At 35.6% G+C, this 18,950-nt stretch overlaps 1 protein-coding gene across 2 annotated transcripts in view; it reads right to left on the bottom strand.

Annotated features, from left to right (window-relative positions):
• Positions 1–18,950, bottom strand: part of LOC145694699 (G-protein coupled receptor Mth2-like) — a 191,025-nt gene that overhangs the window by 137,507 nt on the left and 34,568 nt on the right. Inside the window, exon 1 of one of the 2 annotated variants that reach the window (XM_081771223.1) lies at positions 16,051–17,178. The exons of the other annotated variant lie outside the window; for it this stretch is intronic. Within the exon in view, the coding sequence (XP_081627349.1) occupies positions 16,051–16,849 (799 nt within the window). The 5' untranslated portion in view covers positions 16,850–17,178. Of the gene's footprint in view, positions 1–16,050; positions 17,179–18,950 lie in introns of those variants that run through there. 2 annotated transcript variants of the gene reach the window in all.

Genomic DNA, 18,950 nt, shown 5'->3' with positions numbered 1-18,950 from the left:
CAAAGATTTTGTGACATTCGCTGCATTCTTCCTTGCTGAAAGTAATATGTATTCAGTGACGCAAATAAACTTTATTCAGGTACACATTTTAGAACCGCAGATCCTATACGAATTGTAGAAGAAAATACACAACTATTCTTAAAATCATTCAGTATTGGTATAATAAAAATAAATGACCTATATGATAATGTTGCAATCGTAGGTTATTGATGTGTAGAAGGAAACTGAATTTAAGTTTTTCCAAAAAGAGAAAAATCTTCCAGTAGTACTGATGTTATTACTATTTCTCTCCAACTCTCTCCGCTGGTCTAGTGGCTTAGCACGTATGACTGGTGCATGTGGTCCTGGGCTCGATTCCCGGTGGGAAAGCACAAAAAAATTAACTTCACAATCACTCAGTTCAATAATTACCCGTCTCCTCTATCTTAAAGGGAATGATTGTGGAACGTTAAAAAAAAATTTTTTTAAAAATCTGTCTGAAAGGGAACTTACTTTTTTTTTAGTTCCTTTATCAAAACATGTGCTTTATCAAAACAAAACGTATTCAGCTTAAGATGAGGTTAAGTGAGGATGCGCTTAACATCCAAGTGTTAGTAGACACAACTGAATGTCGGTGGATGAATTAATAGAATAAAGCAGTGTTCAGAAAGGCAGTAGCGACGCTAGGCTCGTAATACTAGGGGGGTTAGAGAGGAGGCAAGAACAATTTTAGGGAGGCGGGGCAACCACACTTGTTTTGCTTTGAATATTATTATTATCGGTTGTACATTTATTATTCACCGGTTGTGCATAGAAAAAAAGGGGGTGAAGATGAGGCGAGAAAAAATAGATGGGGTGGCGGCCGCCCCTCCTCGCTATTACTGCACAAAGGAAAGGGCACCACGTTAAAATCCATAGACATACAGTAATTTATCCACTAAAAGCTCATACGACTTAAAAATAGAAAATTAAGTTATACAGCAGAGACGATCGCTCTACCACTGAGCTATTATGTTCCGCGTTCATAAAATTAATTTTTCATTTCGTTTTGAAGGGGTTTCGTATTATATTAATTTTCTTTCTTTCTTTCTTCTTTTCAATCAAAGCTTCTTCCTCTGGGATTGCGAACAAAAATTAAGTGTCTGGCAACCCAACAAGAAGTGGGAAAATAAGAATGAGGCGGGTTTTTTGTTTATGAAAACAGTTCCATCCTACATTCTCTGTTCTACATGGGCTGCAAGAGCGTCTAGTCACCAATGCGTGACAACATGAAACAGTAACCAAACCACACCCATTTCTTTTAGAGCTTCAAAATGAAAATTATTCTGCGTGTTATCGTCAGTATTATGAACAGCAGCAGTAAAAGCTATCTATTAGAAAGAATTGAGTACATATTTAAAAAGAAGCATTAGGTGCATGTATTTTGAGTTCCAAAAACGGGGAAATATATAGGTCTACACGCGGTTTTGAAATAAAATGAACTTAAGTTTAATCTTGCGGTTACATACATTATGGTTAAAGGCGACAACGATAAACCCATGATAAAATAAACACGACCTCTGGTAATTGAAATCTTGTGCTCTACAGATAAAGTGCTTTACCACCGGATTTCCGGAGCCTAAACCTGCACTCCGAAATCATTCTTTCAACTTTACGTATAAGCATTTAGCAGTTTAAAATTATGAAATCTCCATTGGTTGTTTTATTGGGATTTAACGACCCGTTTCGGCAGCACGGCTATATGAGACCAGACATGCCCATGCTTACGGACTCAATAACTTGACAGTGAGAGCAAGCCGGTGTAATGGATAGCGAGTTAAAGCCCTAGTTCGAGTGAATTAGTCTTGTGTATGACACACACACATACACACACACAAACTAGTCTCGTTTCGAAAGTGAAGAAAGAGTATTTTGTTTTAAATATTCGAGACAAGACGGGAAACATAACAATTCTCGTCTCCTTTCTGAGTCTCGTGTGCAACATTATCAGCGGTAGAGCGTTCACCTCTGGTGCTTGGGATCCTTGGTTCGATCCCAGATCGCGCCAAGTGAACTTAGTGGTAAACAAACACCGTGTGCATGGGTTTTCTCGGGGTTCCCCCGTTCCCTCCCACTTTCTCCATTCTACCATTTCATTCATTTCATATAATCGCCATCTCCTTTAGCTTAGCCGGTATAATCGTAGGACTAAAACTTAAACATTTCATTTCATTTTTCCTGTGCAATACTAGTTCACCCAAGTTTTAGATCTCAAAGGTTATTTTAGTATTACATGATTCATAGTCTAACAGCTATAATTTATAAAGAGACTGCATCGTGGCGGACAAAGTCTTTGACCAGATAATGGCGACTGCTTTGAAACAAATGTAGAGTATGAGAATTAAATCTGCCATATCTATACTTTCGTGTGGAGAAGAAATAAACTTGTGAACCAAAGGCTTAAGAACAATTCATGTTATTAATATAAATTTTGCCAAAGATTATTCACTTATATCATCATAAAAGAAATATGAAAGACGTTCTGAAACGAAGAAAAATAACATACAACTTTGCAAGCGGAGGCAAAGAAACCTAACGTAAACAGATTAAAGACGAATAATTTACAGTGATCATGGTCCAGTGGTCAGGGCGCTTGATCAGTAATCTGGAGATTCTTGGATCGAATCCACGTCGGGCATTTTTTTACTTTAGGAATTTTGATGACGATTGATCGGCAATGACACACGTTTTATTATATTCTGATATTTGAATACTCGGATGTTTCAATACTTGAACTATCAAATCTTCAGGAATAATAATAGTAATTATTATTATTATTATTATTATTATTATTATTATTATTATTATTGTTATTGTTATTATTATTATTATTATTATTATTATCTCGTAGAAGATTAAAAATTAGAAACTTGTTATTGCTCAGGTCATACAATTACAAGAAGAAACGTGACATTAGGCAAAAAAAATATTTCGGTTTTGTTTAATGTTGCCCATGAGAAGAGGAATTTCTCATTTCGATTCTAAAACAAACCAAACAAAATCGAGATGAGACAACATTTTACATTCGAGACGAGACAAGGCTAACTCAAATTATCGTCTCGCTTTGGAGATGAGAATCGAGAGGAGACGCAAAGTATCTTAAACATTTCTCGTCTTATCTCGATTCTCGAAATAGTGTATGCCACTCTTTAAGTAACAATTGCTCTGTAGACTGAATCTTATACGTTATATTGTTACTTTCACTGAATTATGGTCTGTGTACATACTTTTGTAGCAAAGCTTTTATAATTACATCTGCATATTCTACAAGTTAGTTTATTATGCCTTACTGTTCAATGATATTCAGTTATTTTTATTACAGTTATTTTCCTTAAAACGTACAGTAGAATACTTTCTACATGAAACTTTAATGAAAAGCTTTCGTTTTTCATGATAAAGTGGGAGTGTTCCGAGAAAACCCACGAGCACGATGTTGTTCGTCTCAAGCTTACTTGCCTTGGGAACGAACCAGGCACCTCACCTATCAGATAGTTCAGTAGGCGGGGTTTCAGTTTCGATTCCCGGTGGGAGAGCCTTTGAAATATTACATGTCCTTGATGTATCTGTGTTCGTGTCTCTGTCGTTCAAGGTTACTGGAAATAACTGTAAAACGAAAATAACCGAATATAATAGAGATAAGTTACGGTGATACTTTCGGCCTTTTTTAAAATTTAAACTTGAATTCTCTGGACTATAGTATTTTATCATGACCGAAATCAGTGTTTCATCGTTAATAAAATATTGGAATGGTAAACGTGTGCAATTTGTTACATACACGAGTGTTTCTTGACTCTTACTTAAAAGAACTGTCGTAGGGCAGTGGCTTGAGCATTCGTTTCGTGAGTTAGGGGTCCGCGGTTCGATTCCCTCAGAGGAAATTCAAAAGAATTTTATAATTTACAATGTTGATATTTCTGATGTATAACAACATTAAAATAGCCAGTTTCTCTCGTTCTTACAAGTTAGAGTTGAAACGAATTCCTTCACAGGGGAAAAGCTAGCAACATGACGCCACAGTCTACAATCTCGATTGCTACTGTCTCAAAACTTTGCGTGTTTCGCAAACAATTCATGAATACAAAAGGGTAATACTTAAGACCTAGTATGAGTCATAAATTTGTCTGAAACGTCATTGTGGAATTCTTATTAAGTTCTTCCACTCTAACTAGAAATAATAATAATATTTTCATTCTCCATTTTCAACACATTCCATATACTTAGGTTCCACATTCCATATTCCATATAGGAACCATTCCATATAGTTCAACCAAAATTGGTAAATAGGAACTTTTCTTTTTTATATTTGTATGTATATTTTGTTAAAATATCAATATAACGCAAACATAATATAACGTTTTTTACCCAAAGAAACGGCGTTACTATGTATCGTGATGAAGACAAATTATACTTAGTTTCTGTTAAGGCATCCAAAGGTTCGATTTTCGTATTGTCCAGTAGATTTCAAATTCTTTTTTCCCCCTCCTTTCCTTCCAAAGTCTCTCTTATAAGGCAATTCATCCTTATAGAGGGTCAAAAAAAATTCTTTACATTTTTCTTAATTTCAGTATGCTTATTTGCATTGGAATAGGACGTAATATTGAGGTCTCAAATATTTAGTAATAATAATAATAATAATAATAATAATAATAATAATAATAATAATAATAATAATAATAATAATAATAATAATATAGAAGACAAATTCCGTATGAGGACACATTGTATTAAAATCTGTAAAATCACTCCTAGCGTTAGGCAAAAGTTACAAAATAGTCGGGATTGGAGAGAAGTGTCAGAACCATCAGGACATAACCTCTGCATACGTCCCTACAACTAGCTAAATGTTAAACGGAAAGTTTCCAGGCAAATTCCATGTAGAAAGTAGGAATACTGAACTCACAAGAGTCATAAGAAAATTTGTTTTTAAGTAATGATTATGCCGGTTAAGCTACAGAAGACGTCCATGATGAGAATGAAAGAAATATTGGAATAAAAAAAGTGGGAGGCAGGGGCGGATCCAGGACGGACTTCTGGGGGGGGCGGTCGGCGGTAATACTGCTACTTTTAAGAGCTCCAAACTTGTTATGGATGGGTTTATTTATATATAAAATAAGAAAGTTTCCTCTTGTGGGGGGGGGGGGCGATCGCCCCGATCGCCCCCCTCTGGATCCGCCCCTGGTGGGAGGAAGCGGAACTCGGAGAAAACCTACACACACGGTGTTTGTTCAGCACAATGCCCACTAGTCAGGAGCTGTGTGGAACAGGATGAACCATTAAATTAACCACACTTCAGTAATAATAATAATAATAATAATAATAATAATAATAATAATAATAATAATAATAATAATAATAATAATAATAATAATAATGGTATTAAAAGTTTAAAGTTGCCCTGAAATTTGGCAAAACTTACTTAAACCTAGGGATTCCGTACTTTCAAGACACACCTCTGCAATTACCCATATTTAAACGAAAGCTTTTCATTAAAGTTTCATGTAGAAAATATTCTACTGTACGTTTTAAGGAAAATAACTGTAATAAAAATAACTGAATATCATTGAACAGTAAAGCATATAATAAATTAACTTGTAGAATATGCAGATGTAATTATAAAAGCTTTGCTACAAAAGTATGTACACAGACCATAATTCAGTGAAAGTAACAATATAACGTATAAGATTCAGTCTACAGAGCAATACTTAAAGAGTGGCATACACTATTTCGAGAATCGAGATAAGACGAGAAATGTTTAAGATACTTTGCGCCTCCTCTCGATTCTCAATCTCCAAAGCGAAACGATAATTTGAGTTAGCCTTGTCTCGTCTCGAATGTAAAATGTTGTCTCATCTCGATTTTGTTTGGTTTGTTTTAGAATCGAAATAAATGAGAAATTCCTCTTCTCATGGGCAACATTAAACAAAACCGAAATATATATATATATTGCCTAATGTCACATTTCTGCTTGTAATTGTATGACCTGAGCAATAACAAGTTTCTAATTTTTAATCTTCTACGAGATAATAATAATAATAATAATAATAATAATAATAATAATAATAATAATAATAATAATAATAATAATTATTATTATTATTATTATTATTATTATTATTATTATTATTATTATTATTATTATTATTATTATTATTATTATTATTATTCCTGAAGATTTGATAGTTCAAGTATTGAAACATCCGAGTATTCAAATATCTGATTATAATAAAACGTGTGTTATCGCCGATCAATCGCCATCAAAATTCCTAAATTAAAAAAAAATGCCCGACGTGGATTCGATCCAAGAATCTCCAGTTTACCGATCAAGCGCCTTGATCACTAAACCACGATCACTCCACTGTAAATCATTCGTCTTTAGTCTGATTACGTTAGGTTTCTTTGCCTCCGCTTGCAAAGTTGTATGTTATTTTTCTTCGTTTCAGAACGTCTTTCATATTTCTTTTATGATGATATAAGTGAATAATCTTCGGCAAAGTTTATATTAATAACATGAATTGTTCTTAAACCTTTTGTTCACAAGTTTATTTCTTCTCCACACGAAAGTATAGATATGGCAGATTTAATTCTCATACTCTACATTTGTTTCAAAGCAGTCGCCATTACCTGGTCAAAGACTTATGTCCGCCACGATACGAAGACAAAGAAAAGTATTTATCAACGATTCCCCGCAACATCAAGGTGTGGAACTCTTTACACGCCATACTCCAATAATAAATATGGTTTAAATATTATATCACGCTCTTTGTTGATCTCTCGTGACCGTAAGGATTCTGATAAATTCTAGATGGAATTAAGAAAATTTGTAATGCATTTAAGTTTACAGTGCAAGATGAGACCGAATTCTCCGGGAATAGGGACGAGATTTTTTTTTATTTACAAAATACACGAGAAGATACGAGAAAACCTCATTTTTCGTTTTAGTTGCAATCTCACTCAGTTGCAATCTCTGAGAGGGTCAAGGTCATTGGCTACCATTCCCCAAGGACAAGGTCGATCCTTGATATTCCCACACTATAAAAATAAGTCTTCATCACAGAATTGGATTTGAATTCATGATTCGCTGAGCAAAAAGAAAGGTTTTCCCACATTCTGATCTGCTGGCAGTACTTTAGATTAAACAGGATGGCGAATTTGGACATTCCCTTCAGTGATTTTTTTTCTTTCTTTCTTTTTTTTTCTTTTTACTATTTATGACTTCTACATTAAATACAATTATGGGAATAGTATTTACTTTCATTGAAACCCAAACATTAGCACAAAAACAATAAATGACGGTTGGAAATTTGTACTGGGCTTTACCAAAGACAGCATCAGACGCACGGCGCTAAAGATTACTCTAAGTACCGGTAGTATTTTCTTGGGACAAAATGTTCAACAAACTGATAGGTGGGATACCAAAATTTAACAACACATACACTTCAATGTCGAATATATGGACAATTTTCCAGTTACTGTTCCTAAATGATAACCGATGATCTTTCCTCTCACTAACTTCCAACACCAAGCAAAATTTGACGAAGATAGAAAAAAATCTAAACTATTATATTTTTATTTTTTTAAAAATCTGCAAGTGTGACGAAAGGGACAAGTGTGTTGAGTGGGTCGCGACGGATAGTGTCCATTGTCTTGTCAATTCTACTGATTTTTCAGTAGATCTACTGAATTTTCAACTTATTTACTGATCAATTCATCAGTTTTTAGGAACTACCTAGTATTAAATCTTCATAGATTTACGCTCCAAAGAAAAGCAATTGCTATTTTTATCTATATTATAAATTATAAACATTATGTAATGTTATGTAATCTTGTGATGGCGCCCTTTACGGAGTTGCTATACAGCAATGTCAGCCCCCTTCTTCGTAATTCTAATAAATAAGCACATTAACTGGATAGTTGAGTAGTGAGTAGTTTTATTCTTTCCGCGGAATCGACTCCTTTCAACCTATCCCAAATAAGGATTAGTTCCTCTGTATTGAATATTTTGATTTTGGAATTCGAGTTCCTTGGGTTTTCCAATCTGATTCTGACAAACAGACATTCATCTGCTCTTGTGGATCGAATCTTTTGGTTCCGGTAAGTTATATACTATAATTCCGAGTTACCGTATGGTTTTCAAATGTGGTTCCTTCTTTCATCCAAAGAAGTCAAAACCACTTTTATCAATTCAAAAGTTATTACGAAAAGATTTTCCGGTGCGGAGGAAGACTGAAGTGATAAGAAGCGAAAGAAAGGAAGCATCCAAGGAAAGATTGTAATGTCTGAAGACATGTGCAGAAGATTTTATTTTTACTTCCGAGTAACGAAAGAAGAGAAGAAAGTACGGTGATTATTAATTATATATACTCGAATAAGATATTTCAAGGGATATACACGTTTGATACTGAAAAAGTTTACGAATCTGTATATCTGTTCGTTCTTATATACACTCGCCTAGAGGCCATATCGTTTAACATATCTGAACCAAAATTTAAACTTAAGTTTTTTATGTAATTCTCCAAGATGGGTCTTACGAATTTGACTCCTACCCATTAAAATAAGGGTAGTTTACCGAAAGGTTAACTTTTTAAAATTCAATTTTCTCAAAAATAACTAAAGCGATTTTGTTTATATTTCATAAAGCAATTTCTTAATAACCTCATACTCTGATATAGACAATTTCTCTGGGGAAAGCTGAGGAGTAGTAGTTTACTCTTGGGTGTGAGTTCTTGTTGGACGATTTTCTCAAAAACGACTCACGAAATATTATTCTTATTTCATAAATAAATATTTCATTAATAACGTAACAACATGGCACAACTAATTTGTTTTGAGAGAATGCACGAATAGTAGTTCTATCTTGGGGCTGTTTTTTTTTTTTTTTTTTTTTAAGACTACTTTCTCAAAAATGACTCAAGCGATTTTCTTCATATTTCATAAATACATAATTTGTTAGTGATATGACAATATGGCGTAACTCATTTGTCCTGAAAAATTACCTTATAATTCTATATCCAATAGCATGAAGTGCGTAAGTCTAATTTTGACGAAAATGAGTTAAAACCAGTTTTGTATAGCTTTCGCAGGTCTACAACGAATAGTTGGTTGTATTTTGTTCCATACGGATTGATGAGGTAATTAACCAAGTATTTAAAGTACCGGTAGTATGTCCAATATGTACTGTTTTCTGGAAAACAAGGATTTGTGACTTGCGCACTTCATGCTCTCAGGTACAGAATTGTGTTCGTAATTCTAAAGAATATTTGATTAATAACTACAGCGCAATATGATTTACTTTAAGGAATTGGAGCGAGAAAGTTTAGTGCGGTGGCCCGTACCTTTTATTCCTGTTAAAAGTAATATTATGGATAAAATAAGAAAAAAGCTAATATTGTTTGTTTCTTTGAGTCTTCTATTTATTAAATCTGATTATTGTGAGTCCACGTTAAAATCATTAAAATATGCATTTTTTAAAACTATATTGAAGACCAAAACAAGTAAATTTTCTGTCATTTTCATTTTTAAAATTATATTCAAATATAAATACCGGCAACTACTAAAGAAGTCTCATGGATCTTCATACTATTTGATTCTTGTGAACACCCACCCTTTTCTTTCTTTCTTTCCTTCTTTTTTTAAAAATAATTTTCTAGTGCCTATATTTTCTAATTTAAACAGGCACAGGATAAAGATTCACAGATTTTCATGTTACGTACAAATATTGCTTTCTCTTTGAAAACCATTCTTGGTTGCTACAAAAGTATGAGCACTTAAAGTGTGGATTCTCGAAACCCTAGTGTCTTCTTGCTTCTAGAGCGGATATACGGTATTTTAGTGCGAGTGTAGAAGCTTTTCTCCTATCAATAAACCTCCCGATACAAGCCATAAACTTATTCAGAACACGATGTTTGGACTTTTATACAGGGTGTTTCAAAACAACACCGACAACGTTTGGGAGATGATTCCTGACACCAAGATAAGACGAAAAGCATAGACCAACTTAGGTGCACAAATGCGTCCTTTTAGAGTTATAGGCTGTAGAAAACAAGAAAAACTGAACTTTAAAGGTCCATAGCTCCGAAACTATGGGACCTACCGTAGTCGGGTCAAGACTTCACTTAGGAACTAGTTGGTGCCCTATCCAAATAGCCATGTTTCAGAATCTTGTGGTACTTCGATAACAATTTTTATAGAGGTAGTTTGTGAGTACTACAAATTATAAGACAGTAGCCACTCCCTCTATAAAAATTGTCATGTAAGTACCTTAGGATTCTAAAACATGTATTTTTGGAAAGCCCACATATTAGACCTTAAGTGAAGTTTTGACCCGACTACGGTAGGTCCCATAGTTTTTGAGCTATGGACCTTTCAAGTTAATTTTTTCATGTTTTCGACAGCCTCCTACCTCCAAAAGGAAGCATTTGCGCACTCAGGTTGGTCTATACTTTTCGTCTTATCTTGATGTCAGGAATCACCTCCCGAACGTTGTCGGTGTTGTTTTAAACACCCTGTATAGAGCCTGTCAGCAAAATTCTTGGAAGGTTTAATTTTGAAGATAATATCATGAGAGATGTTGAAATATTAGATCCCACAAAAAGCACTCATTTACACCCATTATCCAGCCTTTAGTAGCATTTCTAAACATAGTGACACCTGAATAGGAGCCCACCCAGAAATTATTGTTGAAAGTTCAATTTAGGGGATCCAATACTACAAGACGTTATGTCTACGTAGTATTGAACCGATGTTATTCTACATCTGAAAAAGATAATAAGTAATTGTTAAGTAATACTGCCATCTATATTCTCAGGGGAAAAAAACATGATTGAAGTAAATTGCTTTTATCAGAAAAGGAGGAAAAAATGTTGTCAAGCACAAACTTACTCGGCTGGGGATCGAACCAGAGATCCCACGCACCAGAGATAAGCGCTCTACCAGTGAGAAACTCTTCAGACGTTGAAATTTTTGCTGCGCAAATTGAGAGTAACGTTTCGAATTCCGAAATTTCTTAATGTAACTCCTATGCTATGTATTACTGCTGCAAATTTTGCTCATGCTTCTGCGATTATCTAAGCCGTTACCGTCCCACTGTAGGCCTAATAATCTGTATTGTAGTCCAGAAAGAGTCCGAACTTTGAATCAGCATCTAGCAAGGAAATGAATCTATTATCAATCTTCATGAGAATAGGATAGAGCTAATCCTTCAGTACTTTTTTTTTTTTTAATTTCTTGCTTAGCAGTTAATCCTTTATCTCTTGAGATCTCAATAGACATGATTTTCTTTTTTCTCTGACGTCTCTAAATGTCAACAATCAATTTCTGACAGTCGGTAAATCCTTCATCCTGGGTCTTACAAACTGAAGTTTCCACTTGGGCGTAAAAGTTATCGGGTATTATTTAGTTTCTCCCCCAAACCACTTGGTTGTGACTCTGGGTCACTTTGTAGTGGTTACAGTTCGTTATTTAGGTTAGGTTAGGTGTTAACTTTGATTCCCAGTAATCGCTTACAACGGCTCACTATTGTAGTCATAGTACTAGCTCTGGAACCGTCGAAGGATTTGGGGGAGATTCACACAGGAATTCAGTTGAACATGCTTTCCTTATAGATTATTATGCGGTGAAAAGCATACAGTTTGACTAACATTTTTGAACATTATTACAGATGTTATAGGTAAGCCCTCTTCCATACGCAGGCAGCGCTTGTGAACCATTGCTTTAAATTGTAGTTTTCATACGGAGCAACCGCAGTTGCTTCCACTAAAACAGTTGCTGCCACCATGTGCTCTAGCACATCTGTCTCGAGCAGCTCTCAGTACCCGCTACCCGGTATTCGTGAAGAATCATGAAAGCTTTCGTTCGTACGGAAAAACTCCAGTAGCCGCTACCGCACAAGGTTACCAATGTATAGTTTGTAAAATAGCTGGATTACTGTTCAGCGACGAAAAATGCACAATTATTTATCGCTTAAAATTTATCTTATCTCACATCATATACTGGAGTTCTTGACTGTCTTAAAAACAACTGCAGATTATTCCTATTTTCTATGTTACAATGTGGTATTACTCCTGTGATGAACGCAAAATATACCAGGAACAGATTGTTGCCTGCTTCTTTATATTACTACCATCTTCTAAATTACCGTTATAATTCTGGTCTTTCTGTAACGTACAACGTATCCATGGAAGCTAACTAGTCGTCTATTATGTTTTATTCTTTGTATATTAATTTGTATACAGTATATTAATCATCTGATTTCCTGCCACCCCTATCTGCCAAATCAAACATTTCCGGATTATATTATTATTATTATTATTATTATTATTATTATTATTATTATTATTATTATTATTATTATTTATTCAACTACTAAGGAAAGAAGTAAAGGAGAGAAATATGTTGAGAAAATTAAACATGCATCTAGAGGATTCCTAGTGGCTAAGTGCTTCTGCTTAGAACTTCGCTGCCTATGCAGGAGGCTGGGTTTGGTTCTCGATGGGAGGTACTGTAGTTTGAAAAATGAAATCTTTCAGTTTGAAGTCCCACAATTATGTCCGTTAACTAAAGGAGATGATTATTAAAGCAAGGAATTGATTATGTAAAAATTGTTGGAATGATAATGTGGGAGGAAACAGGGTACCCGAGAAAACCCATAGACACGATATTGTCCACTACAAATTTACTTGGTCGGGGATCGAACCAGGTGCCCCACGCAACAGAGGTTGCCGCTCTACCACTGAGCTACCGTGCCCCCTACTGTGGTTTGAATTAAAACCACGGATCTACGTCTAATATAGCCTAATAGCCTGTAATAGCCATCATGCCTGTTGTTTTGTATGGCTGCGAAACATGGTCACTTACTCTGAGGGAAGAACATAGACTGAAAGTATTTGAGAACAAGTTCCTGAGACGAATATTCGGACCTAAGAGGAACGGGAATGGGGCATGGCGGAAACTTCATAACGAGGAACTACATAATTTATACGGTTTACCCAACATTGTTAGGGTCGTCAAGTCTAGGAGGCTTAGGTGGGCGGGTCATGTAGCTAGAATGGAAGAAAGTAGAAACGCTTTCAAAGTCTTGACTGGAAGACCAATCTGAAAACGACCATTTGGAAGACCTAGGCGCAGATGGGAGGACAATATTAAGATGGATCTCGCTGAGATTGGAATACAAAGTAGAAACTGGATGCAGTTAGCTAAGGATAGAAGTCAGTGGAGAGCTTTTGTGAACGCGGCGTTGAACTTCCGGGTTCCATAGGCCATAGAGTTAGTTAGTTAGCCTAGGTGCTATGTACAGTACTTCTATATATTCCTTGTGTCCTGTCAACCCCGTCCCACAACAGAGAAAATAGTGAGTGTTGAAAGATTTTTTTTTTTTTTTTTTTAATGCGTTGGTGTCTGCTATCAATTTCTTGGTTTATATTTCCGTTCATTTTAGTGGCGCAACTCAGTTGCTGTGTATGAAAGGGCTGTAAGATTTGAATATATCTGATTACTTTCCTTATATTCCTTTTTTGAAGTATTATTACATATTTCTTCTGTAAATACTACAAATCTGCTGTTGTAATATTTACAACAATGTTCATCTACAATATGGTCGCCTAAAATAGGGTAGCACCTCTACTAAATTCTGGGAGACCCGGGTTCGATTCCCGGCGGGAGCTCACATGGTTCGGATTCCACGTTAATCAGTAGGTCCACGTGTCATATAGCCTCGTTGCTGAAAGGGACGCTAAACTAACATCAACTCAACTCAACTCAACTCTACTCTACTAAATTCGTTCAACATAGGTAAAGATTCAATAGCTTTTGCCTGTAATAATGAACCCCAGGGTTTTCAAAATTACAGAGTGAACAGTGGCGGATTTTGTGGGAAGAAATTTAATTTTATAGCTTCAAGTTAAACGAAGAAAGTTTCATACATCTTCAATCAAATTTCTAATTTTAGTTCCATGGTTATGCTATGCCCTTTGGCTAAAGGAGACGGATGAATAACGAAAGCGAATAATTATAAAGCAATTAGTGAAATGATAATGTTGGGGGCAAAGGATGAATCCGAGAAAGCATACAGACACACACACATCACAAGGGATCGAACCAAAGACCCTTCGCACCAGAGGTGAGCGCTCTACACAACTTCAAAAGGATAATAGTGCATTAGTTAAGCTTTGTTCGATTGCAGTGATAGCATTTAATCTTTTTTTTTTTTTTAACTCGAAAGCCGCATTTGAGAGTGAAGTTCATAATTATGATCTTAATACTTTCAATCTTTAAGATATTTATTTAATATAATCAATTAATATCCTAATATTCCTATTCTAAAATTTAGTAAAATGCTTATTGGGTGGGGCATGGTGATTAAAAAAATGATAACGCTTTTACTCTTACCTCTGGAGCAAGTCTACTTCTGATTATGTAAGTTCGCGAATAACACGTGCGTGTGCTTTTCTCGCATTTCTTCCGTTCCCTCCTATATTTTCATAAGCATTCGTCATTCACAGGCTCCAATGGAGTAGTCCACTGGCAAAGTGACCAGACGTCCCGTTTTAGCCGGGACAGTCCCTTTTTTTCCTCAGTTGTCTCGTTTTTATCTGATTCTCAAACGGGACGCGTAAATGTCCCGTTTTTAAACAAAATTAACCCAGGTGTCAAGTAATTATTATTCAAAATATAAATGGTCAATGCAAATTCTACACTCTTCCGTGCCAGCACTCATTGGGAAGGTTCAGCTGTGTCTGGATGGGAATTGAGTATTCTGTGCTTCAAGTGGAAATTGCGTTTGAATTTTGAGTGTTCAAGTAGTTAAAAGTATTGTTGGCAGTGGCGTATTTACGATTTTATTTCGGGAGGGGCTTTGCTAACTTTCGGGGGGGCTTTGCCTGAAAATGTGAAAATTCTGCAGGATATTACATATACTTTACTATAGTAAGTAAGATTTCGGGGGGGGCTTAAGCCCGGAACCCCCCCCCCCTAAATACGCCACTGATTGTTGGGTTGTACTTAAGTTAGAAACGGTGTTATCATTCTTACTTATATATTTTGTAAATTCAAAACACTGCTGAGTCCCAAAATGCAATGTGGAAGTCATATAACCCCCCCCCCCCCGGTCCGTATGCGTCCCGTTTTTGCAAGTAAAAGTTCTGGTCACCTTGTCCACCGGGTCCGGTCCGGACCCCCCGAAACTTCGTAACTCGACGAACATTTCTCTACTTTCTTAAGAAAACTATGGTTGTTCTAGAAGAGAAATGGTTGATGTAGCCTACAGTATAGCCTATTAAAAATTTGATCTTAAGGGTCTTCACTACAGCGAAATTAAACTACCGCTAATTTTAGAGTTTTTCTGTAATATCTTCAAAACAAATAAAAATATTCGAAAAGCATAAACGTAGTGAACTAGACAGTCCGATTTTGCATGTAATACCTTTACCACAATTCACCTATCTGCTTTTGGTATACCGCTATTTACAGAATCCGCAAAAAATGCTAAATCTATCTACAGTTGCAAATCGAAAGCAAATAGATGAGTTGTGATAAAGGTATCCCATGCAAAATCGTATTGTCTAGTTCACTACGTTCCTGCTTTTCGAATATTTTTATTTGTTTTGAAGATATTACAGAAAAACTCTAAAATTAGCGGTAGTTTAATTTCGCTGCAGTGAAGACCCTTAACACTCCATCTGTACTCTTTCTTTTCTCATAAAAACAGTTTAGTTTTATTACTTTTGCTGAGAATATAGGTAGCAATACTTTAAAATTACTTATCGTTTGATCGTGCAGTAGGCTATAACATCATTTCAATATTACCTAGACATAGTGATGACTAGCAGTGGACCCCCCAAACTTCGGACAATCCCCAATAAAATTTCTGGATATGCGCTTGATAGCTTCCATAAGTGTATAACAACGTAAGTTTTAAAATATTTCATGTTTCGTTTTCTATTTTGTAACTTCTATACATGAAAATAAAGTGTTCTTATCTAAGTAAAAGAAATAGCGAATTTAAAAAAAAAAAAAATCAAATAAGGCTAATGTACTTACCCATGGAAATGCACGTATCTTGGGGCAAATTGTCTGAATTGATTTGAATTGCGCACAAGGACACATACGCTACGAAAAGACTCAACACGTAACTCATTAAACATTTCCCATGGAGATTACGAAGTTGTCGCAGTGTAGCGTATACGAAAAATGTTATCAGAAGAAAAACACTTGAAATGGCCAGAAAAATGGGATAAACCAAATGCACTGCATGGGCTTGTTGGATATCATCAAAACATACTAAAGGTAGAAGCAAACTATCGTTTCCTTCGCGAAAAGTTTCTAAGCAATATTCATGCACGTTTAACATCACCCCTGTATCGGGAACATAAAGCAAACCATCTTTAAGTAAGTAAAATTTGTCTAATGGCTCAATATGGGGTTCGAGTCTGTAAGCTGTTGGACACGATTTACCAATTAAGACATCAAAATTATTTACTGTAACGTTTACAGTGTGTAAATTAATATCGTAAAAAATTGGTAAAAATGTTTCATTAGTTGCTGCGCACTTCTTCTTCATTATATATGACTCCCCAATGGGACAACATTTTCTAATGCATGGTTTCAATTTGCAAGGACATCTCCAAATTTTGGCATTGCTTTCCCAAAAATCCTCAGGTGGCAGCACCTGGCCATTTTCAAGGACGAAACTTTCATTATTCAATGTCCCACTGTCTGTGATTTCTATTGGTTCGACGTCACATGACCCCTCAATCACTTTGCACCAACTTACGATAAAAATAGCACTAAACAGCACAATTATTATGTCACACTGTATAAACTTCTTTTTAACTTTCATTGCTCACGTTTAATATCTTCTCACAACACAAACACTCACGTTAAATAACACAAGGAAATAAATGCATTTTTCAGTCAATGACATTTTAAAAATAATACTAATCACGTGGAGCTTTTACAGCACAGCATGTAAAAGGTAAGAAGACATCTTAACATTTCACAATTTTTATCAACTAAACTTCGAATCTTCTTTTTCTTTTATCAATATCCGTTTCTATGATAAGCGATAGTGACGAGAGTATTTGTATAAAAGCCAGCGAGGCATCCAAAAAGCCTTCAGTTCAATTCACGCAGGGAAGAAAAGTGATTCACAGGCCAATGCTGCAGCATTGAGGGCATGGTTGCCAGTGTCATCACTTGAGAAACTCAAATTCTTCCTTTAGCTGTATTCTTTTTTCCCCTCCTCTTTTTGTTAAAACTTCCCTTAAGAATACTGATTGACGTATTTGTTTGTATGTTTGATGACGAATTGAAAAAAAAAAGTGGAAAGATTTTTTATAGTAAAGAAAGTGACGTGTTTTAATTTACTTGACCATCTGACCTTTGTAAAGATTTCTAAGAAGATTACGCTCGTGGATAACTCAGTTCCCAAACAAAATTCACGGTTTTCATTGAAGTTATGCTAATCAGTGGAAAATGTACTGTGAATAGTTGTGTGTACACTATTTCTACACTGTTCGCTTATTTTCACAAAACACTATTATGCCTCTTAGATGAATGGAAATTGGTTTCCTAGGAGTAATCAAACCCATTACTTCATGATAAATATTAATTTTCATTGCCTTAAAATTACAACTTTGCTTGTATATATTATGCGAGTTCCATTGAGGGGATCATGGTGACTCGGTGGTAAAGCGTTTACTTCTGATGCGTGGGGCCCCTGGGTCAAGTAAATTTGTGATAGACAACATCGTATCCGTGGGTTTTCTCGGGATATTTTCGTGTCCTCCCACTTTCTCATTCTATCAATTCTTTCAGCACCATTCACTTACTGTAATGATCGTCTCCCATAGCCTAAAATGGCATAACCGTGGAACCTTAAACTTATATATATATATATATATATATATATATATATATATATATATATATATATATATATATATATATATATATATATATATATATATTTGAATTCCATTGTGTTTGATATAATTCTAAAACTCGAAGCAACATGGGTAATGATTTATAATAATAAAGAATAAAATCTGCCCCAAAACTATTAGATTTCCAAACTATACTTTTGCATAAATAGTGGTCTTCTAGGACAGCTATATCCGTCTATCTGTCTGCGGACAGGTATCGAAGCAAAACAGTATGAGACAGGGAGAAACGGCTCTTTCTGGAATTGATTCACTACCCGAAGAAGAGATTCCATCTCCACCCAAATGTCTCTTCTCGAACCAGAAGGGGTAGAAATTTAGTACTACTTCCAGTTTCAATCCATAGAGGAAAAACGGGACGGAATCGATCCCGGGACCATATACACCAAAGACGCACATGCTACCCAGTACATCGACTCCATCGCTACAATTTTAGTTTCTAAACGAAATTTCCCCGCTTTGTCTAACTACTAGCACGCGCACCTTCAGTGTACGGGATCCCGGGTTTGATTTTCGGTGGAAACACTTGAAATATGAATGTTTTTACAGTGATTCGGATTTGATCTTAATTTGTAGGTTCACATATGCTGAAAAAAAAAAATGCTAACCTCAAACCACCGGGACTGAATACACGCGTGCTAGTCCACTTGACTTCATAGGAGCATGGGAAAATATAAGTTTATGTATTAATAATGTTGATTATGGAATTTCACATCTATTATTATTCTCAATTCTAATTAATAGAGGGCATGGTGGCTCTCAGTGGTAGAGCGCTTACTTCTAGTGCGTCGGGTCTCTGGTTCGATTCTCGACCAAGAAAGTTTGTGGTGCACAACATCGTCTTAGTGGATTTTCTCGAGGTATTCGTGTTTCCTCTCACTTTCTCGTTCTACCAATCATTCACTTGCCTTGTATTATCGTCTCCCTTGGTTTAAAGGGGATAACGTGGGACCAGGGCCGGATTCAGGGTGTGTGTGCAAAGGTGCACGTGCACCCCCG

Source organism: Thermobia domestica, chromosome 9 (genome assembly GCF_964235325.1).
Source record: "Thermobia domestica chromosome 9, izTheDome1.hap1.1, whole genome shotgun sequence".
NCBI classification, from domain to species: Eukaryota; Metazoa; Arthropoda; class Insecta; order Zygentoma; family Lepismatidae; genus Thermobia; species Thermobia domestica.
The sequence above is the reverse complement of the archived record's forward strand: the minus strand, read 5'-3'. Positions and strand labels throughout refer to the sequence as shown.